This window comes from Trypanosoma brucei, chromosome 5, assembly GCF_000210295.1.
Source record: "Trypanosoma brucei gambiense DAL972 chromosome 5, complete sequence".
Lineage (NCBI taxonomy): Eukaryota > Euglenozoa > Kinetoplastea > Trypanosomatida > Trypanosomatidae > Trypanosoma > Trypanosoma brucei.
This window is the reverse complement of record NC_026738.1, coordinates 552,180-573,004: the sequence shown is the minus strand read 5'-3', so window position 1 is coordinate 573,004 and position 20,825 is coordinate 552,180. Positions and strand designations below refer to the sequence as shown.

At 41.2% G+C, this 20,825-nt stretch overlaps 12 protein-coding genes across 12 annotated transcripts; 3 read left to right on the top strand and 9 right to left on the bottom strand.

Annotated features, from left to right (window-relative positions):
* Nucleotides 1–1,033: 1,033 nt before the first annotated feature.
* Nucleotides 1,034–1,630, top strand: TbgDal_V2750 (hypothetical protein, unlikely; the record flags this gene model as incomplete). The annotated part of the gene is made up of 1 exon (XM_011775122.1): nucleotides 1,034–1,630. One exon carries the CDS (start codon nucleotides 1,034–1,036, stop codon nucleotides 1,628–1,630), a length of 597 nt encoding a protein of 198 aa, XP_011773424.1.
* Nucleotides 1,631–2,248: 618 nt separating this feature from the next.
* On the bottom strand, nucleotides 2,249–3,244 carry TbgDal_V2740 (hypothetical protein, conserved; the record flags this gene model as incomplete). Its single annotated transcript, XM_011775121.1, has 1 exon — nucleotides 2,249–3,244. The coding sequence occupies one exon, from the start codon at nucleotides 3,242–3,244 to the stop codon at nucleotides 2,249–2,251; it is 996 nt and encodes a 331-aa protein (XP_011773423.1).
* A 732-nt stretch (nucleotides 3,245–3,976) lies between these two features.
* On the top strand, nucleotides 3,977–4,357 carry TbgDal_V2730 (hypothetical protein, unlikely; the record flags this gene model as incomplete). The annotated part of the gene is made up of 1 exon (XM_011775120.1): nucleotides 3,977–4,357. The coding sequence occupies one exon, from the start codon at nucleotides 3,977–3,979 to the stop codon at nucleotides 4,355–4,357; it is 381 nt and encodes a 126-aa protein (XP_011773422.1).
* Nucleotides 4,358–4,812: 455 nt separating this feature from the next.
* Nucleotides 4,813–5,193, top strand: TbgDal_V2720 (hypothetical protein, unlikely; the record flags this gene model as incomplete). The annotated part of the gene is made up of 1 exon (XM_011775119.1): nucleotides 4,813–5,193. One exon carries the CDS (start codon nucleotides 4,813–4,815, stop codon nucleotides 5,191–5,193), a length of 381 nt encoding a protein of 126 aa, XP_011773421.1.
* Nucleotides 5,194–5,723: 530 nt separating this feature from the next.
* TbgDal_V2710 (hypothetical protein, conserved) lies at nucleotides 5,724–7,673 on the bottom strand (the record flags this gene model as incomplete). Its single annotated transcript, XM_011775118.1, has 1 exon — nucleotides 5,724–7,673. The coding sequence occupies one exon, from the start codon at nucleotides 7,671–7,673 to the stop codon at nucleotides 5,724–5,726; it is 1,950 nt and encodes a 649-aa protein (XP_011773420.1).
* Nucleotides 7,674–8,291: 618 nt separating this feature from the next.
* On the bottom strand, nucleotides 8,292–8,612 carry TbgDal_V2700 (hypothetical protein, unlikely; the record flags this gene model as incomplete). Its single annotated transcript, XM_011775117.1, has 1 exon — nucleotides 8,292–8,612. The coding sequence occupies one exon, from the start codon at nucleotides 8,610–8,612 to the stop codon at nucleotides 8,292–8,294; it is 321 nt and encodes a 106-aa protein (XP_011773419.1).
* A 1,809-nt stretch (nucleotides 8,613–10,421) lies between these two features.
* On the bottom strand, nucleotides 10,422–11,249 carry TbgDal_V2690 (T. brucei spp.-specific protein; the record flags this gene model as incomplete). The annotated part of the gene is made up of 1 exon (XM_011775116.1): nucleotides 10,422–11,249. One exon carries the CDS (start codon nucleotides 11,247–11,249, stop codon nucleotides 10,422–10,424), a length of 828 nt encoding a protein of 275 aa, XP_011773418.1.
* A 774-nt stretch (nucleotides 11,250–12,023) lies between these two features.
* Nucleotides 12,024–13,172, bottom strand: TbgDal_V2680 (hypothetical protein, conserved; the record flags this gene model as incomplete). The annotated part of the gene is made up of 1 exon (XM_011775115.1): nucleotides 12,024–13,172. The coding sequence occupies one exon, from the start codon at nucleotides 13,170–13,172 to the stop codon at nucleotides 12,024–12,026; it is 1,149 nt and encodes a 382-aa protein (XP_011773417.1).
* A 1,433-nt stretch (nucleotides 13,173–14,605) lies between these two features.
* TbgDal_V2670 (hypothetical protein, unlikely) lies at nucleotides 14,606–14,965 on the bottom strand (the record flags this gene model as incomplete). The annotated part of the gene is made up of 1 exon (XM_011775114.1): nucleotides 14,606–14,965. One exon carries the CDS (start codon nucleotides 14,963–14,965, stop codon nucleotides 14,606–14,608), a length of 360 nt encoding a protein of 119 aa, XP_011773416.1.
* A 382-nt stretch (nucleotides 14,966–15,347) lies between these two features.
* TbgDal_V2660 (hypothetical protein, conserved) lies at nucleotides 15,348–17,183 on the bottom strand (the record flags this gene model as incomplete). The annotated part of the gene is made up of 1 exon (XM_011775113.1): nucleotides 15,348–17,183. One exon carries the CDS (start codon nucleotides 17,181–17,183, stop codon nucleotides 15,348–15,350), a length of 1,836 nt encoding a protein of 611 aa, XP_011773415.1.
* A 1,445-nt stretch (nucleotides 17,184–18,628) lies between these two features.
* On the bottom strand, nucleotides 18,629–19,204 carry TbgDal_V2650 (hypothetical protein, conserved; the record flags this gene model as incomplete). Its single annotated transcript, XM_011775112.1, has 1 exon — nucleotides 18,629–19,204. One exon carries the CDS (start codon nucleotides 19,202–19,204, stop codon nucleotides 18,629–18,631), a length of 576 nt encoding a protein of 191 aa, XP_011773414.1.
* An 854-nt stretch (nucleotides 19,205–20,058) lies between these two features.
* TbgDal_V2640 (hypothetical protein, conserved) lies at nucleotides 20,059–20,706 on the bottom strand (the record flags this gene model as incomplete). Its single annotated transcript, XM_011775111.1, has 1 exon — nucleotides 20,059–20,706. The coding sequence occupies one exon, from the start codon at nucleotides 20,704–20,706 to the stop codon at nucleotides 20,059–20,061; it is 648 nt and encodes a 215-aa protein (XP_011773413.1).
* Between the last annotated feature and the right edge of the window lie 119 nt (nucleotides 20,707–20,825).

Below are 20,825 nucleotides of genomic sequence, written 5' to 3'. Positions count from 1 at the left end.
AACATCAAAAAAAGGGACAATGTCTATAAAACACCTCCAAAAACAAAAACAAAACCAAAAACTAACATACAAAAACTGACAATAGAGGAAAAGAAAGAAACAACAACGACCACCACAAGAACACACAAGAAAAGCAAAAATGAGCAAAGAATCGTAGATTCTACACACAATAAAATAAAACATAACTTTTTAAAAAAAAGAAAAGAAACAGAAGAAAAAAATTAAAGCACACATGATCATACATTTCAAATATAAAAACTATCATTTATACATCATTTCCATCTCACATTCCTTATTTTTATATATTATATATATCCTCACTTTTTTTTTACTTTTTTTTCCCTTTTCTTCTTTTTGAAAAAAAAAGATTATTATTTCCGCTTCGTTATCAACTCGCAGGCTTATTTTTCTTTTTTTGTGTAAAAAAAAAAAAATACCCCCCCTTTTTTTTCTCCCTCATGCAACACAACCTCCAACACTAAAACGGCAAATTTATAATGAAGGTGGCATATTTTTTTTTTTTCCTTTCATTAAAAACAAAAACAAAAACAAAAAAACACTGCGGTGAAGTTAAAATATGTGAAGGGATATATGCGAAGATGATTTTTTTTTGTTTTTTTTTTTGGTGAAAAGGTAAATTAAAAGTGAAAAAAAGAAAAGAGAAGAAAAAAAAAAGAGAAGAGACAAAGATAGGAATGGTGAATAATAATAATAATAATAATAAGGGTAAGGGTAAGGGCAAGCGAATAGAAAATTGGTGGGAAAAAGCGGGAGGAAAGAAATAGCAAATAAATGTTTTTTTTTCTTTTTAAAAAAAAAAAAATTGTTCACGTATACAAATATGAAGATAATGCAGCGGGGGGGGGGGGGGGGAGGGAAAAAGAGAAGAAAAGCAAACTTAAAAAAAAAAAAAAGACAAAGGCTCGAGAAGTTCTCAACGGACCAGTTGTTCTTCTGTTTTTTTTCTTTTTCTTTTTGTTGCGGTTCGTTTTTTTTTTTTAAAACTTGTTAATAAAATGAAATGGATGAATAAATGAAGGGATTCGTATACACACATGCACTGTTCAAAGCAAATGAAACAATAACAATAGTAATAACAACTACAACTGTAATAGTTATAACAACAACAATAATAATAATAGTATTAGTGATGATGAAAATAACAATAAAGATAATATTAGTAGTAATTATGATGGTCATGGCAATTATTAATTTTTTTTTTAAAAAATCAAAAAGCAAAGCACACCTTTGTGTGTTCTTCTTTTTTTTTTCCTCTTCTGTCAGCTCCAGTAAAATGCCAAATGATCAGGTTATGCTGAGCAAAACAAAAATACAAACAAAAGCAAAAAAGAATTACTTAATAGAAACACTGCAACTATTTTCTTTCTTTCTTTCGATCTTATCTTTTTTCTTTTTTTTCTTTTTTGCTTCCAGATGCAGAACCAGCTGCAAGGGTTGTTTCCTTTTTTTTTTCTCCTCCTCCTCCTCCTCCAATCCTTTAATTACGTGTTGCTTTGTTTCTTTTTCTTTTTTTTTGTGTGTGTGTGTTTTTGTTTTACTTTTCCTCCCTTCTTCCCTACCTCTGCACTTCTTTCCTTTGTTCTTGCTTTGTTACTTAAATTATTTCTGAACTTATACACTTATTTATTTATTTATTTATTTATTTATTTATTTATTTATTTATTTACCAGACTTCAAAAATTACTATTTTTTCTTTCTTTTTCCTCTTTTCCCTGATTTGACAAAAATTTATCCGATTTTTTTCTTTTCTTTCTTTTTTTTTAAAAAAAAAATCAATTACATTAAATGAATGTATAAATTACATGAGTATAAATATCATAGAAAGTATAAATATTTATGAATGCAATTTGATTTACTCATTTACTTTGTTACGCGCATATACGAAACCCTTATTTCATCCAATATTTTAAAAAATCATCATCGTCTCATTTTTTTTCCTTTTCCTTTTGCTCTTCTCTTCCTTCCCCTCCCGTTTACGCTCCCTCTTCACGTAACACTACCGCCTTTTATTTATTTATTTTATTTTATATCATTTCATCACTTTTTTTTTCCTGTTTCCTCTTTTCTTCTCGCTGTTGTCAGTTATTTATTTACTTGTTTGTTTTTTTGTTTGTTTGTATAAATAAATATTTGTATATTTATTTATATATAAATGTATATATATATAAATATATTTGTATATATATATATATATTTATTTGTATTGTTTTGAAACCTCGTGCACCGCTTAGCGACTGAAGCGGGCGCTGGAACCTCGAGCAGCTGAACGCCCTCCTGCAGATTTGAATTCAGAATCTTGATTGGGTCCCATTGCCCTCCAAGTCACCGGCTGTCGGTTATGCCATGACGGATGATGCACCCCGCGGCTCTGATGGCCACCGCCGTGATGCAGTTGAGCATACGGGTGATATCGACGATGATGATGTTGATGATAATGTTGATGTTGTTGTAATGATTGTCGTTTCAGTCGCTGCTGCTGCTGTTGGTGTTGTTGTTGTTGTTGTTGTTGTTGGAGGCTTTGCTGCTTTAGTTGCTGTTGCTCCTGCTGTTGCTGTTGCTGTAGTTTCAGTTGTTGATGTTGCTGTTGTAGGCTTTGCTCCTGCTCCTGCTCCTGTTCCTGTTCCTGTTGTTGTTGTTGTTGGCAAAGCTGTGGCAGCCGTGATGGCGAATGATCAATATTGTGATTATGGTGACTATCATTGATATCCATATCAGCAGGATTTTGCTGAGGGGGTTGCCGCGTTGGTGACGAGGCGATGGCGGGAGGTGCCGTTGCACGCCTGTATGATTTCTTTACACGTTCTAAATCGTGATCTGTGAGCAGCACCGCATACGGGTCCCAACTGTATTTGCGAAAACATGGTGAAAACTTAGCGGCTATGCGAGGTGGCGCCATTAACGCGATGATATCAGTGGTATACGTAAACTCTGGGCAAAGGGACTGTTGCGTGGGGTAATCGATACAGAGGGGCGCAGGCCCAACCCGTGGATGTCCTTGCGATTGCGATTGCGTCATACCTCCTTTGCTTCTTTTTTTTTTCCTTTTCTCTCTTTCTCTCTCTCTTTCTTTCTCTTTCTCTCCTTTTTTTTTCTTTGTGGATTCTTCCTTATGCCAAATGTAAATACACAATAATACGTGAAATATATATATATAATCGGTAAGTAGAAATTGTTGGAAGGAAAGAATAAATAATTGCCATCCGAGTAAAAACGAAACAGACATATGGACATTCACAAATATACAAATACGTAAACTTATACGTATACGAATGTATTTTAGGCATGTGTAAAATACCACCAGGAGTTATTTGGGGACACAACATCGGCGCGAGAAAAAAATGTAGACAAAAATACTTTTCACTTTTCATTCACAATCCCGCCGTTTTTTTTTTAAAACCCTCATCAGCTTATTTCTAACACCACCTGCAGTGTAACGCACCTTCCTTTTTTTTTTGTTGTAGCTTTCTTTTCTCCTCTTTTCGCAAACACACACACACGCACGCACACACACACAAAAAAAAAAAACAGTTCAATAACTCGGTTCTTCACCTGACAATCTAAGCGTAAGAAAGGAATCCCTTTTCAAAAAATAAAAATAACATCAACACAACTCGCCTCCCATAAAATGCTGAAAAGGAGAAAAATATGGGAAGACTCACAAGAAATGCGGCAATACAGTGGGGCAGATATTGAAATGGAAATGGATACTAAAAATAACAATACAGGAACACAACCAACAACAGAAGAGAATGGGAAACATTAAAAAAAAAAAAAGAGGGAGGAACACAGGCGATAACATGCATTTCATTGAGTAAAATATCAATAAGGGTCGTTCGTATATTTCCTCTTCATCTTCCTCTTAATTTTTTTTCTTTTCCACATCCCAAAATCACAATTATAACAATAACACGCGGAAGGGAGGTGTACAATCAACAGATCAATGTAGTACGGTGCAATGTGTTTGCATGGAAAAGGAAAGGAAAGTAGAAACAAATACAAACCACATTTATTTACTTTGTTTACTTTGGGGCATACAAACTATCAAAAAACGCGGACAAACGGAAGCCGCCACTCGTTGCAAAAAAAAAAAACAAAAACAAAAAACAAAAGCGATGAAGGGAAGAAACCACTTCATTTCATTCCATTTCCTCCACACGTTAGAGATGCCATCCGATCTTTTTCTACTTTTCTTTTGACGTATACGTTTTGGGTTTATGCTCATAAACAACATAAACTACCGTTTGTAACACTCATTCTCTACCTGCTTTTTCTTAACTTGTCATTTCCACTCGCCGATGGCGCCCACATTGAGGCCAATATTTTAACGGGAAGCTGAACAAAACAATTGAAAAATAATTCCATGCCCCCACCCTTTTTTTTTCCCCCCTCCTCCCGCTCTCTTACAGAACAGAACAGAGCAAAATAAAATAAAATAAGATAAAATGAAATGAAATAAAACAAAAGCATATTTATCCACAAATTCCCGCGTCAGAAAACGAAATTATGCTCCCTAAAAATCAAATAACTAAACGCGCATAAAGATATGATACACTCGTACCAAATCATACATGCATATATATATATATATATTAGTATATATTATTATATATGAATATTTCCAGGGTACATCTTCCTCTGGACAGACAAGCAAAGTAAACACCTCCCTTTTCTTCCCCCAAAATAAAAAGAAAAAAAAGAAAATGGGAGCTAAAATGGATTTACAGAGGAAATACACAAAGACGGAAGAAGAAAAAGAGCAGCAGTTGAAAGGGAAGTAATAGAATTTAACAAATGAAACAACAAAAATACTGTTCCCTTCCCCCCCCTACCCTTTCCTTCTTTTCTAATCTCTTTCTTTCCTCCTCCTCCTCCAACCTTATTTTTCCCGCAAAAGCTTCCAAACGTGCATTTCATTTCACTGCATCACGCGGTAGCCTTCGAACTCGTTACGCTTCACAACACACAATACTTCACTCTACTACAAAAATATATAAACATAAAAATAAAATAAATACTCTTCCATTTCCTTCTGCCTTATTTTGTTTTGTTTTGTTTTTACTTTTACTTTCCGGTTCATTCCTCCATTCGGCGCCTTTAGTCGATTTCCGCGCCGTTCAAACTTCCGCTAATGAGGCCCACCACTTGTTACTAAAAAGGAAGAAAAGGAAATGAGGGAAGGATATGGGTTGGTATGAATATATATATATATAAAGGATCATGTTGAGTAGTAGACGACACAGAAAACGAGAATAAAGTAATAATAATAATAATAATAATAATTTTTTTTGAAAAAAAAAAAAGCAACCCAGACGTATTCACTTCCTCCTCCTCATCCTCCACATACAACAACTTGCACGTATCCGTATTTTTTATTATTTCTTCTTTTGGAGGAGCGTGTGGACGACACAGTGCTGGAGGCTCTTTTCCCTCTGTCTTCCTTTTTTTCTTTTTCTCGGAATAAGTAAGGGAGTGGAACACAATTATTAAGCAGCCATAATAGTCAGCGCTTAAGAAAAAAGAAAAAAAGACGTTTCGAGCACTCCTTCCTCATGTATCAACATATCCACTCCGAGTGACGGCACCTCAGCGGCAAAAATACGGTGAACAATTTTTTTTTTTAATAAAAAAAAATAAAAATAAAACGCCAGACGTGCTTCTGTATGTGTATGTAGGAGGATCTAATTTCCAGTACGTCACTCCGATTAACCCCTCAGTTCTTCGGGTAACACAAATGGTTGAGGCAACAACACCTGTTCATTCACTACTTTCGGCAAAATACTCAATTTATTGCGTAACGTCGATTCCACTTCAGTTGCATGAGCCGCACATTCCTTATGTAATGGTGGCACCTCCCGAGATGTCCGAGGCCTCATATTTTGAATTGCATTAAGCGCCTCTCCTTCCGTTACTACTGCTCGCGTCCAATCAAGCAATTGAAGCAAAAGGCTTCGCCTACCCCACGGTGACATTTCCCATGGCGCTCGCGCTTGCGGTGTGGTGAAGTATAAACGAGCCAACTGCCGTTGACGTTCCAACATTTGATCCTTAGCAGGTGGTGGCCCTTGGAATTCTACACGAATACGTACGTCAAAAAGGTCACCACAGGGATCATCTTCCATACGACCACCAAACATAAAGAAGCGTAAGGAGGGTCGTATGGGATCACGACACATCGCCGCCATCGTGCGGCCCTCTGAAAACATTGAGGGAATTCCCCGCAGCAACTCCCACTGGGGTTGTGGCTCCTCACCAGCCAAACAAGAAGATCGGAAATAACCCGGTGGAAATGGCGGAAGCGAGCGACCCTCCTCCACCTCTACTTCCCGCCACACGTGATGCACATAATCATACGCGTGCACGTCCCGATGCGTTATGATGTAACCGAACTGATCCATGGTGAAACCTCCAAACACAAATACCTCAGTTCCATAATTGACCATTGTGGCGCCCGTCCGCCAATACGCGGAACTGTTGTAACGACGTGACTTATGCGGATTATCTTTACCGTCTGTGCCTACCGCCTTGCGCCGGAAGCGAAGTATCTCTTCTACAAGTCCCATAATGCGTATCCCTGGTGCGGTTCTGCAGGGAAAGCGAAAAAACTCCTGCATGTAAAGCTGCGGGACTTCACCCCGTACCATCACCCACTGCTTCGTTAAGGTGTTTAGGATCCACATATCATTATAGAAGTAATTCTCGTCCCGTCCACCAAAGATAAAAAGGAAGTAGTTGTTACAAACAACAGAGCAAGCCCGACGCCGCCCGGGAAAGATCTTCTTTGGTACTGGTGGCAGCTTCACCACGACACGTCCTTCACCTTCCTTATACGATGTACGACCTTCTGATGGCGGCGGTTGCGTGAGGTACAAAAAGTATGTGTCGTTGAAGGCGTTGGCCTGATGCATACCACCAAAGAGAACGACGACCTCCACAACGCGGCCTTCTTGTTCTTCTTCTTCACAACTATTACCGGTTGTGCTGATCTGTCCGGCGGCGACGAGCGCTTTTACTGGAAGCCGCACAACCTGCGCAGCAGAACCCCACATGGAGGGCATCGGCTGCAGAAGAGGTATCCGCGCCCACGACCTCCTCTCAATATCAAGTCGAAAAGCATCAGAAGTTGTACGCCCTAATGTTGTGACACCACCATGCACAAAAAGAAAACGCCCTTCACCATACAGGACGCCACATTGACCGAACGCCCTCGGTGGCATTAATCCTCCCGCTACTGACGCTTCCGCATCGTCGCTGTCATTGTCATCATAATAATCATCTCTAAATATGGAGGAGTGCGTCGTGTTGCGTTCGCTTTGAAGTGTCGCGTATTCCGATGAGTTTAATTCCTTACGTGGCTCACCGCGGCATATCAACCGCACCCACCGGTGATAATCAACTAAGAACTCCCATGTGTCATTCATGAGCCCTAAAGGGCCATTGCTAAGTCCACCGTGTAGTATAATACTTCGGCGTTGTGGACAGGAAAGCAATAAATGTCCACTGCGCGCTTGAGGGGTTTGTTGCAGGGGTTGGTTTAATTCCTCTGGTGTATATAAGGACTTCAATGCCGCATCAGTGGAACTGGAACTAATGGCTACTTTGTTGACTCCGTGATCGTGCAACCGATGCATTGCTACATAATGCCTCGGTATCATTGCTACCGAGAGTATACAATCGGTAGATGTGTATATCCAAATACACAGTTGTTTGGGACTTCTTAAACTTCTTTTTTCCTTTTTCTTTTCGGCAGCTGTGCCAGCTGCTGCGATGGAATAAAAGAAAAGATGTTACAAGAAAAAAGCAATGAGAATAGCAAAACAAGGGCATATTAAATATGAGGAAAAGAAAAGTTGAGCAAAGAGGGAATCCATCAGTGGCTTCACCTCAGTCTCACACAAAATCATATATATATATATATATATAACATATATATGTTGCAGTATAAATATCCCCCCCCCCCCCATCCCCCCTGAATGGCTGTTGAGGAAAGGTAGCTTCCCCCCACCTGCGACGGACGGGTGCACAAAAGACAAAAAATGAAAAATAAAAGAAAAGAAAAACAGAAGTGGAAACAGAAACAGAAGGAAAAAGAAAAAAAAGAAGAAAGGGTCTTAACTCCACTCGGCTTTATTTTGCCGCAGTCTCATCTTTCCCAAACCCTAATCTTCCTTTCCTTTCCTATCTTTTTTTTTTTTTGCTTCGACTAATTCATTTTACTTCCTTTTCTTCCGGTCTGTGCATTCGTATGACTTTCCCCCACTAAAGCAAAAATATTATTCCTTTGTACCCCCCCCTCTTTTTCCCCCTGCTTCCTCGTCTTTCTTTTTTTTTAAAAAAAAAAATAAATAAAATATTTTCCCCCTCCCCCCACTTTTTTTCTTTTTCCACACACACAAACACACCACACACATTTGCCGCACATTAAATAAAAGGAAAAAACAACAAACAATAATATCTTGTCTGTTGGTGTGATGTTTTAATATTGTGAAATAATCGGTGCAAATCACCATTGAAATTCTTTCTTTCTTTTCAAAAAAGAAAAGAAAACTTCCTTCCATTCCTCCTCTCACCTCCATGAATTTGCATCCATCCATTCCGATGCACACAAATCAAAAAAGAAAAAGAAAATCACTATTATTATTATTTTATTATTATAACTGTTGTTGCTTTTGTTGCAATTAGAATAAATAAGAACAGTAGTAAGAGGAGGGGAAAAAGGAAATAAAAGGGAAGAAAATAAAACAAAACAAATGAAAATAAGTAAAAAAAAAAGCACAAACAGAAGGGCATAAACGTAAAAGAAAAAAAAAGAAGGAAAAAAACACAAAAAAGGACACATATTACATGTGGGTGACAACTATCCTTTCCATTGTAGGAAGTAAATTAGTAAGTGACTAATAAGGGGGTGAAATAAAACAAACACACAAGCACACAAAACATATATATATATATATATATTTATTAAACAATGAAAATTATTATCACTGTTATTATTATTATTATTAATGTTGCATCTGCTCCTCACGCTCATGTTATCATACTTGAACAAATGCACACATGTGTTTATTTACATTCAAATAAAACACGTATAATTACCTTGGAATGGATGTATATAAATATATACATATATATATATATATATATATATATTTGACAACAACGTTTTCATTTTCATTTTTGTTACTTTTATTTTTATCACTATTCGGTGTCTCCATATCTCTCTCTCTTTTTTTGTTGTTGTTTACACCCTCCTTGGGTTATTATTTTCTCTCTCATCGCTTGACTATTATTCAAATTAATCAAAACACAACATATAAAAGCAATTTTATTTACTTAGTTATAATATCAAAACGCATGTAACAATGAAAGCGTTGAAGCTTGAAGACGATGAGTGCCAAGTCACAGTTTCAAAAAGACGAAAAAACAAAAAAAAAGAAGGGAGGGGTGGGCGGGGAAAACGATTATTTCAAATCAATTATCCTCAAAAGCAAGCAATAAAATAAAAAAAAGAGGAAAAAAAACAATAAAGGGTAGGAGTAAATAATAAAACAAGAAAAAAAACATAAATAAAACCAACTGACATGTCATGCCGCTCAAATTCCCACCATTCGCACAGGCACAGGCACAGAGAGGCGGACGCCGGATAACATGACATGACGAAGTAATGGAAGCAGCAAATCGCACCGTTACTGTGAAAGAGGTAAAAAAAAAACATAAATGAACACAAACATAAACACGAATGCGGATAAATATAAAAACTTTCAAAGTGAAATATAGACGTGAGTGTATGCGTTAATACGAAAATCACTTCCTCTACACACCGCGATATCATGCACGCAGTGAAAAGATAAGTATTTGGAATACCAAAAGAAAAGAGGAGTAAAAAACAACAACAACAACAACAACAACCTAAAAACAACAACAACCTAAAAACAGGATAAACCCATTCCAAATCACCACCAACACCAACACACACGCATAACCAAATAACTGTGTATATAACAAAAACACATGTAAATATATATATATATATATATAATTTATAAAAAAAATGTGTTTATATATATATATATATATATATATATATGTACTTCTGTATGGAGTTTGGATAAATATATCTATGCATGCATATGCGTATATTTTAAGCGTGTTTCTGTGAGAACAAATGAAAAGGTAATGCATTTATTTATATGTATATGTATATATATATATGTATATGTTTACACATATGATAGACCTCGTCTTTAAAAAAAAACAAAATATGCACACACTTTTCTATTATGAACATGAACTACCATCCGTCAAAAATTCCACATTACTTCTCACTTCCTCTTTTCTGCTTTATTCTTGTACTTTTCTTCACCACATGTGGTGGAATTCACTGAAGGCAATACTGCAAAGACTTAAAAATAGTAAAACTGCCCAATCCCATGATGCGGCTGCAGTTGAGACGGTTGCAGATGCATGCACACATGTTGTTGCGGGGATGACGGCAGACCAAATGGCCGCTGCCCAGCGTTTAATACCACCGCCTGAACACCAATAAATTGCGGTTGTTGCATACACGCGTCTGGAACCACCGTAGCCGTCGCTGCAGTTCCATGAGGAACCAAAAGCACAAGATTTTCCGTTTGCCCACTCGTGTGCGTGTAGTGCCGCATTTGGCCTCCTGCACGTCGCACAGGCCGGTATTGCCGCTGCTGATGATAAGTGTAACGCGATCCACCCCTAAGAGGAAACGCTCTTTCTTTCTTTATGGCTTCATTTCTCTTATTTAAGAGCTCGCGAACTTCCTCTGGTGTGAGGGTGCGGTGTGGTGCCACGCGCTCCATCCGCAGTTGGGGCTCAGAAATACCATCCATACGATCCATGGAAAGAGCGGCACGATGCGGTGGTAATGTGGGAGACCAATCACCTTCCGATTCCACAGCCGGTACAAAACCACTGGATCTGGTGCTTATTCCTTCTCTTGCCAATGCGCCACCAAGTTCTGAGAAGACATCACCCCTATTGATGAAATCATATTGCAAATCCCCTTCGCTACCATCCTCCTCTGAATGGGGTATTTCTGTCACGGGGTTGTATTCCGTTACTGTGAAGCTGCGGGAGCAATCATAAGATTCCACCACGGGAATGTCATCAATTATGTCGTGGTATTGTTGGGGGTCATGAACCACTGCCGCATGTTCCTCGCACGGACTCGAGTCTGGGCTGTTGGGATATGACTCCATTTCAAAAATTTGTTTTTTGTCTTTTTGTCTTTGTTTGTTTTGAGGGTGCAAAACCGAGTAACAAATATAGCAAAGGCAAGGAGGGAAGAATCCACCTATATATTCCTCAATTGCCTCTCTTTAGGTATTTTTTGTTTCCACCGTATTACTTTTTTAGTTCAAGCTCCTTTTCCTTCGGTTCCTTCTTCACCAATGTGTGGTTGTGTCGCTACTGAGATTTAACGCGTTCTACAAAATTGTTGCTGTTGTTGTTTCGTTGTTCACCTTGGAAACCACGACGCATGCACACACACACAAAAAAAAAAAGAAAAAAAAGGGAGACACAAGATATGTACTTATATATGCAAGCAAACAAAGAAACTAACAAGCACACATATGCATTTTCTCCCACCCAAGTTGTACACTCCTCGTAACCGCGGAGGACAATCTTTTTCCTTTTTTCTTTACACAACGTACTATTCCTGTGCAAACCCGTTTGCGCGCTGGCAAATTCCAGAAATGTACAACCATTGCCGTCCAAGTTGTAAGTTGTAATCGTTATTATTATTACTTCAGGAAAACGGAGCGACAGCGACATATTGTGTAAAGGAGGAAAAAGAGGTAACTTTGCACATCTGCAAAGAGCCATCTCGTAGTGGAAGCGATACGCCCACAAAATTGAATGCCACAGTAATTTCGGAAAAATAAACCATATCGTTGCACTACGTAGTGTCTGCATGGCAACACACACATGTGCATATATATATATAAATAAGCCCCCAAACAGTGGCGCAGTCATAGTTTTAATGTTCTCAACGCACGCAGCGCCACCTCAGCCGCTGCATTCTCCGCATCCTTTTTTGTTGTGCACCACTGCGGTGCCTTAAAGGAAGCGGTTCCACCTTTCTTACCATTAAGCAGCGGTAGCTCCACCGTTGCCAAGTACATGCGCGGACCCTTACGGCCTGGCCGTCCCCCAACGGTTTCCGCCTGTTGTTCCTCCAAACTAAAAATGACGGATTTATGCACTGGTGTGTGTGGCCAGCGGGTGGTGCATTCGTCACGCAACAAATCACTCATATATTTCTTTTCCTGCTTTTCTTCTCTTGCTTTACGCAACTCCTGACTAGGGCCGGTTATAACATTACTGCTGGGATGCGGCCGCCTCACCACAGGTGGTGGAGCCGTAGCGCCATTGCCAGCAGCCACATTATCGTTGTTGTTGTTGTTATTATTATTATTTCCATTGCCATAACATCCCTGTCCAGCACGGGAGTTTGTAACATTCCCTTCTCCGTTTTCTGCAGCAGTGCCGCTGTTATTATTTTTTATATCGCGCCTGGCGAGTCCGGTGAGTGTGCCGTCCGTCTGATGTACTGCTTTATGCTCCGCCACCAACTCCTTCGCCGCAACCCATGCAAAGCGAAGTTGGTCCAGTTCGAGGTAAGTGAAATGACATAACAACTCCCTGTCTTCGTAACAACACAAGAAGTGGCCACCCCCCTTTGCTGCATGAAGAGGCGAAAAGTATTTGTTGGGGGCTTCAACTAATGCTCGTGTGATGGTACGCGGCCCTCGTGGCGTTGGGTAGCGGAAAGTTTGCACTGAGCGCAACATCGAGCCATTGGGGACAACTTTACTCTCCACAGTGAAGAACTGCTCAAAATGAGGAAGGAGACTGCGGGTTAACTCAATTTCCTCCTCGGGAGCTGTAGAAGTGTTTTTTGTGGCCGACGCAAGCCCTTTTATATTCCCTTCGCGCCCGACATGTTTCGGTAACCACATGGCAAGTTGAAACAGGGGCAATAACCACTGTAGTGCGTTAAATATTCCCACTGCAGGTATCACCTCATCTTCCTTAGTAAAGACGATGGGATATTCTATCGGGTTTAGCGGCGCTACAGCAGTACTGCTTGAGGTTTCAGCGGCTGCTTCATTGATCATTTAAAGCCACACGCACAAACCCAGTCACCTCACCACAGTGCGTGGACTACAGCTATAGGTTGAAAGAGCAAATATATAAAACAAACAGAATAGAACAAAACAGAAAATTTGCTTCAGGTCCCGGCCAATTAGAATGACAGCCCATACACAAGCACATATCCAATATCATTAAACATATAAAAACATTCCTTTTCTTTCACCCGCACAAACTGTACACACAAACATACGTACATATTTGTCCGCTAATTTCACGTCACATGAGCAAATACGGCTACAAGCAGTTAAACACGCATTCACCCGCAGGCACACGTATACGTATATGTATATATATATATATATATATATATATAGCAGTTTCAGCTTACGTTTCCATTTTGTTTTTCTTCTTCTGATAGAAGAAGACAATGGCAAGAAATGAAGGAAATGAGCAACGCTTATATCTGCTCCTTCTCTTCGTTTCTTTTCAACACCAGCAGATGCCCCGAACTGCCGGTAAAATTTACAGAACTGACCCAAACCACCAAAGTGAAGCAAAAAAAAAAACAAAAAAAATTTAGCACTTTAATTTTCCGTTAAGATTCCCACGCTTTCCTTTCCTGCAAGCCCCGCACCCCTTCCCAAGCAAATACGAATAAAAACAACAAAAAAGAAGAGCTAAAGTCGCAAGGGTTTTTGACGAGCTCTGTTTTGAAAGGGTTGAAAGCGAAATAAAAAGTTAAATAAGAAAGTTAAAAAAAAAAACAATAAATCAAAAAAAAAAAAGGTAACAGAGGTGGCGGAGCTGGGAAAGAAAAGTGAAGAAATAAAAAAAAAAAAGGACATCACCCCAACATCTTCCTCTTTTCTTTCATTTTCCTTTTACCGCCGCCCCTTTGCAAACCTTAGCCACTGCTTTGATTATATTTTTACGTTTGCGTTACGCGCCCGTGAAAACGTTGCGATCTCTCTCTTTTTTTTTTCTTTGGTTGGAAGACATGAGAGGGGAATAGGTTAAAGTGAAATATGGCAGTTAAGCAAAAAAGAAAAAAAAATGGCAACTGAGCGCAACCCAAGAGGGAACTGAGCATCTTTGCACTATTCCGCTGCATATTTTAACCGGATCCTTTTTCCTTTTCCTCATTTTTATTTTTTTCCCCCGTCACTATTCGCTCCACTGCTTTAGTCGACTGCTTGGATTCCAATTTTTTTTTTTTTGAACCGCTCGAGTGATTTAATGACTTTCCAAACGGTGTGCGTTAACGCACAAACATACACTCAGGCATTCATGCATATGGGAACACATATTACTTATGAAAATATAGTAATATTATATTATATTATATGTATATATATATATATATATATATATATATATACCAGCAAAGAATTTCATCCATTCGTGTGTTTGTGCATCTTCCCTCCCCCCCTTTCCCCTTTTCTTTTCCCCCTCCCCTTTAAATTGTTTTTTTTTCTTCCTTCTTTAGAATCCCTTTTCCCCACACACATCTTTTCATAATCACACGCCCAAACGAAACAAGCAATAACACACACACAAAAAAGAAAAGCATCCAGCGACAAATTCGCACGACTACCCTTGAACTCCCTTTCGGATATGCATAGGTCTGCCGGAAGGACAACAACAAAGAAGAAACGGAGGCACATGGGTGGGACGATAATAATAATAATAATAATAATAATAGTAACAATTGTAGACAATCGGAGTAAGTTACGCTCGGACCCAGGGATGAACCAAAATAAACATTTTTTTTAAAAAATAAATAAATAAATGAAGCACAGAGTGTAAGGATACACATATAAAGGAATGATGAAACACCTTACTCATCTGAGATCGGGGAAAATGTGAAAGTGTGGAATCACACACATGTCACTAATAAACCAGCGCACAGCCGCCTCCTTACGCCGACGAATTGCATTACTCCCCTACATGAACATATGTGTGCATATCCTGCACACGCGGACGTATTCATATCTTGTTATCGTGCACTTATTAGAAGTAGGGAAACACAAAACAAAAACAAAACGAAAACCTCTTTTCCTTTTCCTGCGTCTTTTATTTCGTTACTGAATTGGGCATATGGCTCCTTATCACAAACGTTTTCCGCCATGACCGCCAGCAGTCCGGTTGTCACTGTTTCATATTTTTTCTTTCCTTTTCCGTTTCATCAAAACCTCGCATTAGCCGATTTCACTCATAGCAATATCTAATTCATTACTGTAACTATCCCCCCTAATAATAGCAAACAAAAGACAAATCGTCGCCACGAAAAGCACAGATAACACTACAACGTGCAAAGTGTTAATGGAACCTTCAATTGTGTTACCAACCGAATGCAGGCCTCGTACCACCGTATTCAAAGTCACAGTCCCCAACGACTCCAGATGTGGAGAACACCGCTTAACAAATTCACAAATTGCAGAACCCATCTGTGGAGCACTTAAATTCCTCAATATACTCATGGTTTTGTCCCACCGCATCAGATGCAGTTTCTCTGACATACTCGGCTTGTCAGCCCTATCGTCTAAAGGTGAAGCCGAGCCATTTGGCGTCGGGCAGTTTGTCACTTCCTTGTGAACAACATGCGGCTCTGCGTGTAAGGATTGTTTTCCATTCAGCGTTGCAGCGAAATCCGACCGAGTTGATGCGGAACAACCCACATCCACATCACCACGTGCAGGGGGATCCAACTTCCCGAATGGAATGCGACCGGTGGCCACCTGATTCTCATGCCTTTCCAATCGGAATAGTGCTGTAGGACTACGATCTGTTGTGTCCTCAGGGATTTTGCGGCGGTTCCCGTTGCTACTCCGCACGTCTTCGGAATGCTCGTACCGCTGAACTTCACCGGTGACCGGTGGTTGTTCTCTCCTTAAAAACCCAATGTGCGAGGGCGCTGTATTCAAACGCAACAGTCCGTCTGATAGCGGTCCCCCTGAATGTTTGATGTCGGTTGCGCTCCTGTTGGGATCGTCGAGTTCACACGATACTCGGATGCAGAGATTTGACTCCTTTCCCACCTTAAATAGTTTAGCTGAACCCTTGCTAAAGGGCTTGCGCCAAAAAGCTGACAACTTCAGATTTGCGGGTGCCTTTTGCGGCCTCTTCACCCAGCGCACTGGCTCACAAAGTGCTGAAAAATGTGGGGCAGTAGGAGCCGGGGCAGAGGCGACAGTTGTTGGCGGTGAATTCACACCAGCAGTGTCTTTTCCTTGTAAGCGGTGGACCTTCTCCAACCATCTGTTGTACTTACCCTGCTGAGCCTCCAGCCACTCCTTAGCAGCAGCTATGGACCGTTTTTCTCCACCCAAGCGTGTGTAATGCACAAAGAGAGAAGATGAGCAACGGGAACTATCCGTACAAAGTGGAGAACGCGAGCTGCGAACACTGGAATGAACCAGCTCATCTTCCAAAGAGCCTGGGGTGTGTGATTCCTCGGATGCGGATAACCTCAAGTGTTTCGCGCTGCCACCATCACTTGGCAGTACGGATGGCACCACCGCATTCCACGACTTCACACTGCTGCGCTGCAAAGGTGATCCTCTCACAACACCCCCACTCGATTCTACACCAAAATCATACCTGTTTCCAGTTGTCAAAAAAGAGCTGTCCGAATCCCGAAAGCTGTGCAGTGCATCCAAACTACCATTACCAAAACGGCTTGCGGCCTCCACAGAAGCTCGCACATTTGTCCCACACGACACCCTCATCTGTTGTTCGTTTATAACACCGCACTTTACAAACTTCCCCTCGCGCTCCATGCCCCAACTCTGCGCCCGTTCTTTCGGGTCACGGAGCTGAAGCAACACGCCACGGCACTCACCTGAAAGCAATATTCCATCTGTGGTTTCTATACCAACAGGGATGTAGAAATCAGGTTCACAGCACCTAATCGAAAACATGACGGGGTACCCTTCCCGCTCTGTACCTGATGTATTATGCAAAAAGAGCTTCACCTTTCTACGATCCCCCGCTTCGCGCACAATGCGGACGTTGAGCGGTTGCACTCCCTCCATATCAGGGAGCTAATTATATAAACACAAATATATATATATATATATGTGTACGCGTGTGCGCGCCTGGAGATGTGATGGGCGCAACTTGAAGGGGTACTCCTCACCTACGCGACGGTGTTAAATCTTTTTTTGCCCGCAAGCTCGTAAAATTGTCTTCCTTCCCTCCCACTTTGTGTCCACCGCTATTTCAAATGCGCAAACTGCAGCCGCTGTGATGCTTTCCTCACTAGCGGCGATGCGGGCTCTATCCAATTCCCCACTTTTTAAATCACAAGTGGTGGTATCGCGCTGTGACATTACAAAAACGTGGAGAATGAATAGGGAGAAGAGGGAAAGTACAAGAGCTATCATTATTATCAGCACAAGGATAGAAACACATACATGCATGATCATACCATATGATGCTACTGTTCACACAAACGTATCCATCCTTGCGGCCCCTTTGTCAGAATTTTTTTTCTTTAAAAAAAGAAAATAAAACAAAACAAAGTTTAAAAATACTGAGGCAACATCTACTACTCTCCTGCACAGTGTATGTGCTGTGTAATTTGAATATTTCTATCCATATGAACACCCGAAAACGGACATACAAAAAAAAAATCCCCCTAAAAAAAGAAAAGTATCCGCTCGCTACACTACCGATTCACAGTGTATGAGCAACCTCACCCTTCGCCTCTTTTATCGTGCGGGGCTCTGATGCACCTCGGCATTCTCCTGCTGGATTTTATTGGCGTACATCCTTTTACGGGACAATTACGGACTCCCTTAGTGATTGACTCGTCGCTAACAACATATGAACATCTATTTGGAGGAAACTTCACTAAATGATACGGGCAGCGGAGGATCAATAACGATATCACCAGAGCGGGGGAAAAAAGGAAATGACACAAAACAGTTACGGTACTATCAGTCAAGGAACAGCGTGGTATATATATATATATATGTTTACTTGTCTAATTCTTGTCAAATAAATATTACAGTGAAGTGGAGATCAGTTGCAAACGGCAAAAAGTAAGGAAAAGAGGTAAAACACATAGACCCCTTCCCCTCGTAACTCGCACGTTTACGAGCACGTTGTTTGTATAAACAAATAAATATATTTATACATTTTCCCTACTCCATCGCTTCCGTACACTTCCATTCATACACATATAGCTTAAAAGCCAAAGGCACACACTTCAGACCGTTTCGGAACCCAGCCACCTGTGGCTAACCGTGCACGGTACACGCACTTCTCTCTAGTACATACCAACTGCAGCTGCACACACGCACACGCAGACCTCAGCCCAGCCTCCGCTCTTGTTATTGTTGTTGACAATTAATCTCATCTCATGTCGTCCCATCCCATCCCATCCCATCCCACACGACACCACACCACCTCTCTTCTCCCTCTCTACATATCCCCACTAACTGACGTTACATCTCCTGTCCACGGCTTTACACAATCACGGTTTCCCACCGCAAAACGAACACATCAATGTGTAGCCGAACAACTCCGCATGGTCCTCGTCGTCCGGCCTCCTATATGCCATCGCAGATGCTTTTGTTAGGCGAGGAAGTGCAGGCGTACCGGTAAATTCCACGCTGTCACCACCTCGCATGGCCTCAGGAATCCCCCAACCCACCTCTTGTGCTGCTGTTTGCGCTCTCAAATATTTTTCCTGCGGCGCCAGCCGATTACGAGCCTTTAAATATACAGTTGTCAGACGCCCGGCATCAGAGACGTCTTTGCTGAATAAAATGGTGTTTAACGCATCATTGTCTTTGCGATACTGCTCAGCACTGTCCTTTTCTCGCTGTAGTGTCCGCTTCAGTGATTCTACAAGCCGTGCGTTGCTCCGCCGGTCGTACCGCTTTGCCCAAATGGCGTGCAGCTGTTCTTCTTTATCCACTTGGTCGCGCCAGCACGCGGTGGAGGCGGCGCTGCCCTTCATTCCCATACCAACCGTTACGGAAGGCTTATGGCTCTTCTCGTACAACTGCGGCGTAACCGATGGACATGGTGGCTTCTTTTTTGGCATTTTTTAATCGCCTATTATGACGGTCCCTCGAATGAGAATATACCTAGGCGTACAAACCGACAAATAGGTAAACAAATATATATATATATATATATATGTGCGCTCACCTCACAGATTGCAGATATGCAACGATGGGCAGCAAATCAAGAGGTCCCAAGTGCACACGGAAATTGACGCGCACGAGATTCCAGCAACGAGAGGAAATACACGGGAGAAAGATGGAGAGCACAAAGGTACAAGTAAACCAGGGCGGCTTCACAACAGAGGAAATGGGGCAAGCCATGTCGAACACACAGATGCATGCACACAGACACACACTAATGTATTCGAATGCATGTATGCATATGATGCCAGAGAAAGGGTAAACAAATTTCTCACGAGGAATCAGGGCCTAAAATTTAACAAGGGAATAGCAGATGAAACAGAGCTAAAGGAGGCAAGTAGACGAAACAAAGACGGATGATCCTCCCCAATTACTTCAACAATAGGAAATAGAGCAGCGAACTGTTCCTTATGTTCGTGATGACTGTGATGAAAATATGACGTCACCATAAACACACACATTTCCCCTTCTTCCCTCTCTCACCCCCCCAAAAAAAACACGCAACATTTACAGTTAACGGCGTCCAACATCACTCACCTGTGCGCCCACCCTCATTGGCACCAACAAGTGCATGCGACATGACTGCAAGACTCACAAACGATACGCAAAAGAGAACCAGGCATACGACGACCATTACAACTGAAATGCGTGCCGGACTCGTTTCTCCTCCCCTTCCTCCCGCTGCCGTCAGTTTGGCCCACAGCCACATCGCAATGTCTTCTCTTTATTTTTTTACAGTTTCACTTGGCGTCTACGCGTATCCTCTGCTGCACATGGCATTTTTGTCGTCCTCCTCAGTTCTTTTCTCATAAGCGGTTGGCAGTTGGAACATCACCGGATTCTTACCAGGCTGTACTGTATAGTACGGTGAGTACCCGTAATGCCGCATCGGGTGGTATAGGATCATCAATTCCACAGCCGCTCCTGCAAGTGAACCGAGTTCCTCGTTCTCGAGGGCGTACTTCTTCGCGTTGTCGAGTGTCCAATTGGCTGCTTCCTCCTTGCTACGCAGCACCTTGTCAAATATCGTCACATCATGTGTTTTTTGTAGATTCACTCCCCCAACGGTCATGTTGCTTTTGGTGTGGTAGCGGCCGATGCAAGCGACGTACATGTGTTTTGTGTTCCAATCCCACACTGCGGAGAAATCGGCTTTGAGGCTAATTCCAACCAACAACACATCTTGCATAGGCGGGGGGTATTCGCCCTGAGCAAAGACGAGAGGTAATCGCGTTTGCACCAATGGACTAATTCCCACATTAAAATCTTTGATAATGGGTTTCGGGGGCTGGAGTTGCGACATGACGATGCTGCTAGCCACGAGAAGCATAACACCAGTAAAGCAACTCATCATAGCCATTGAACAAATCTCTGCCACGCGCACCCAAAGGGAATGCATTTTCCTCAGCAACTTATGCAATATGGAGATACTTCTGTATTACTATTTCCTTAGAACGGAAATGAAAATAAGTTATGTGAAACCCCACCCCACTTGGCGCGCGTTTACCACTGTTGTCT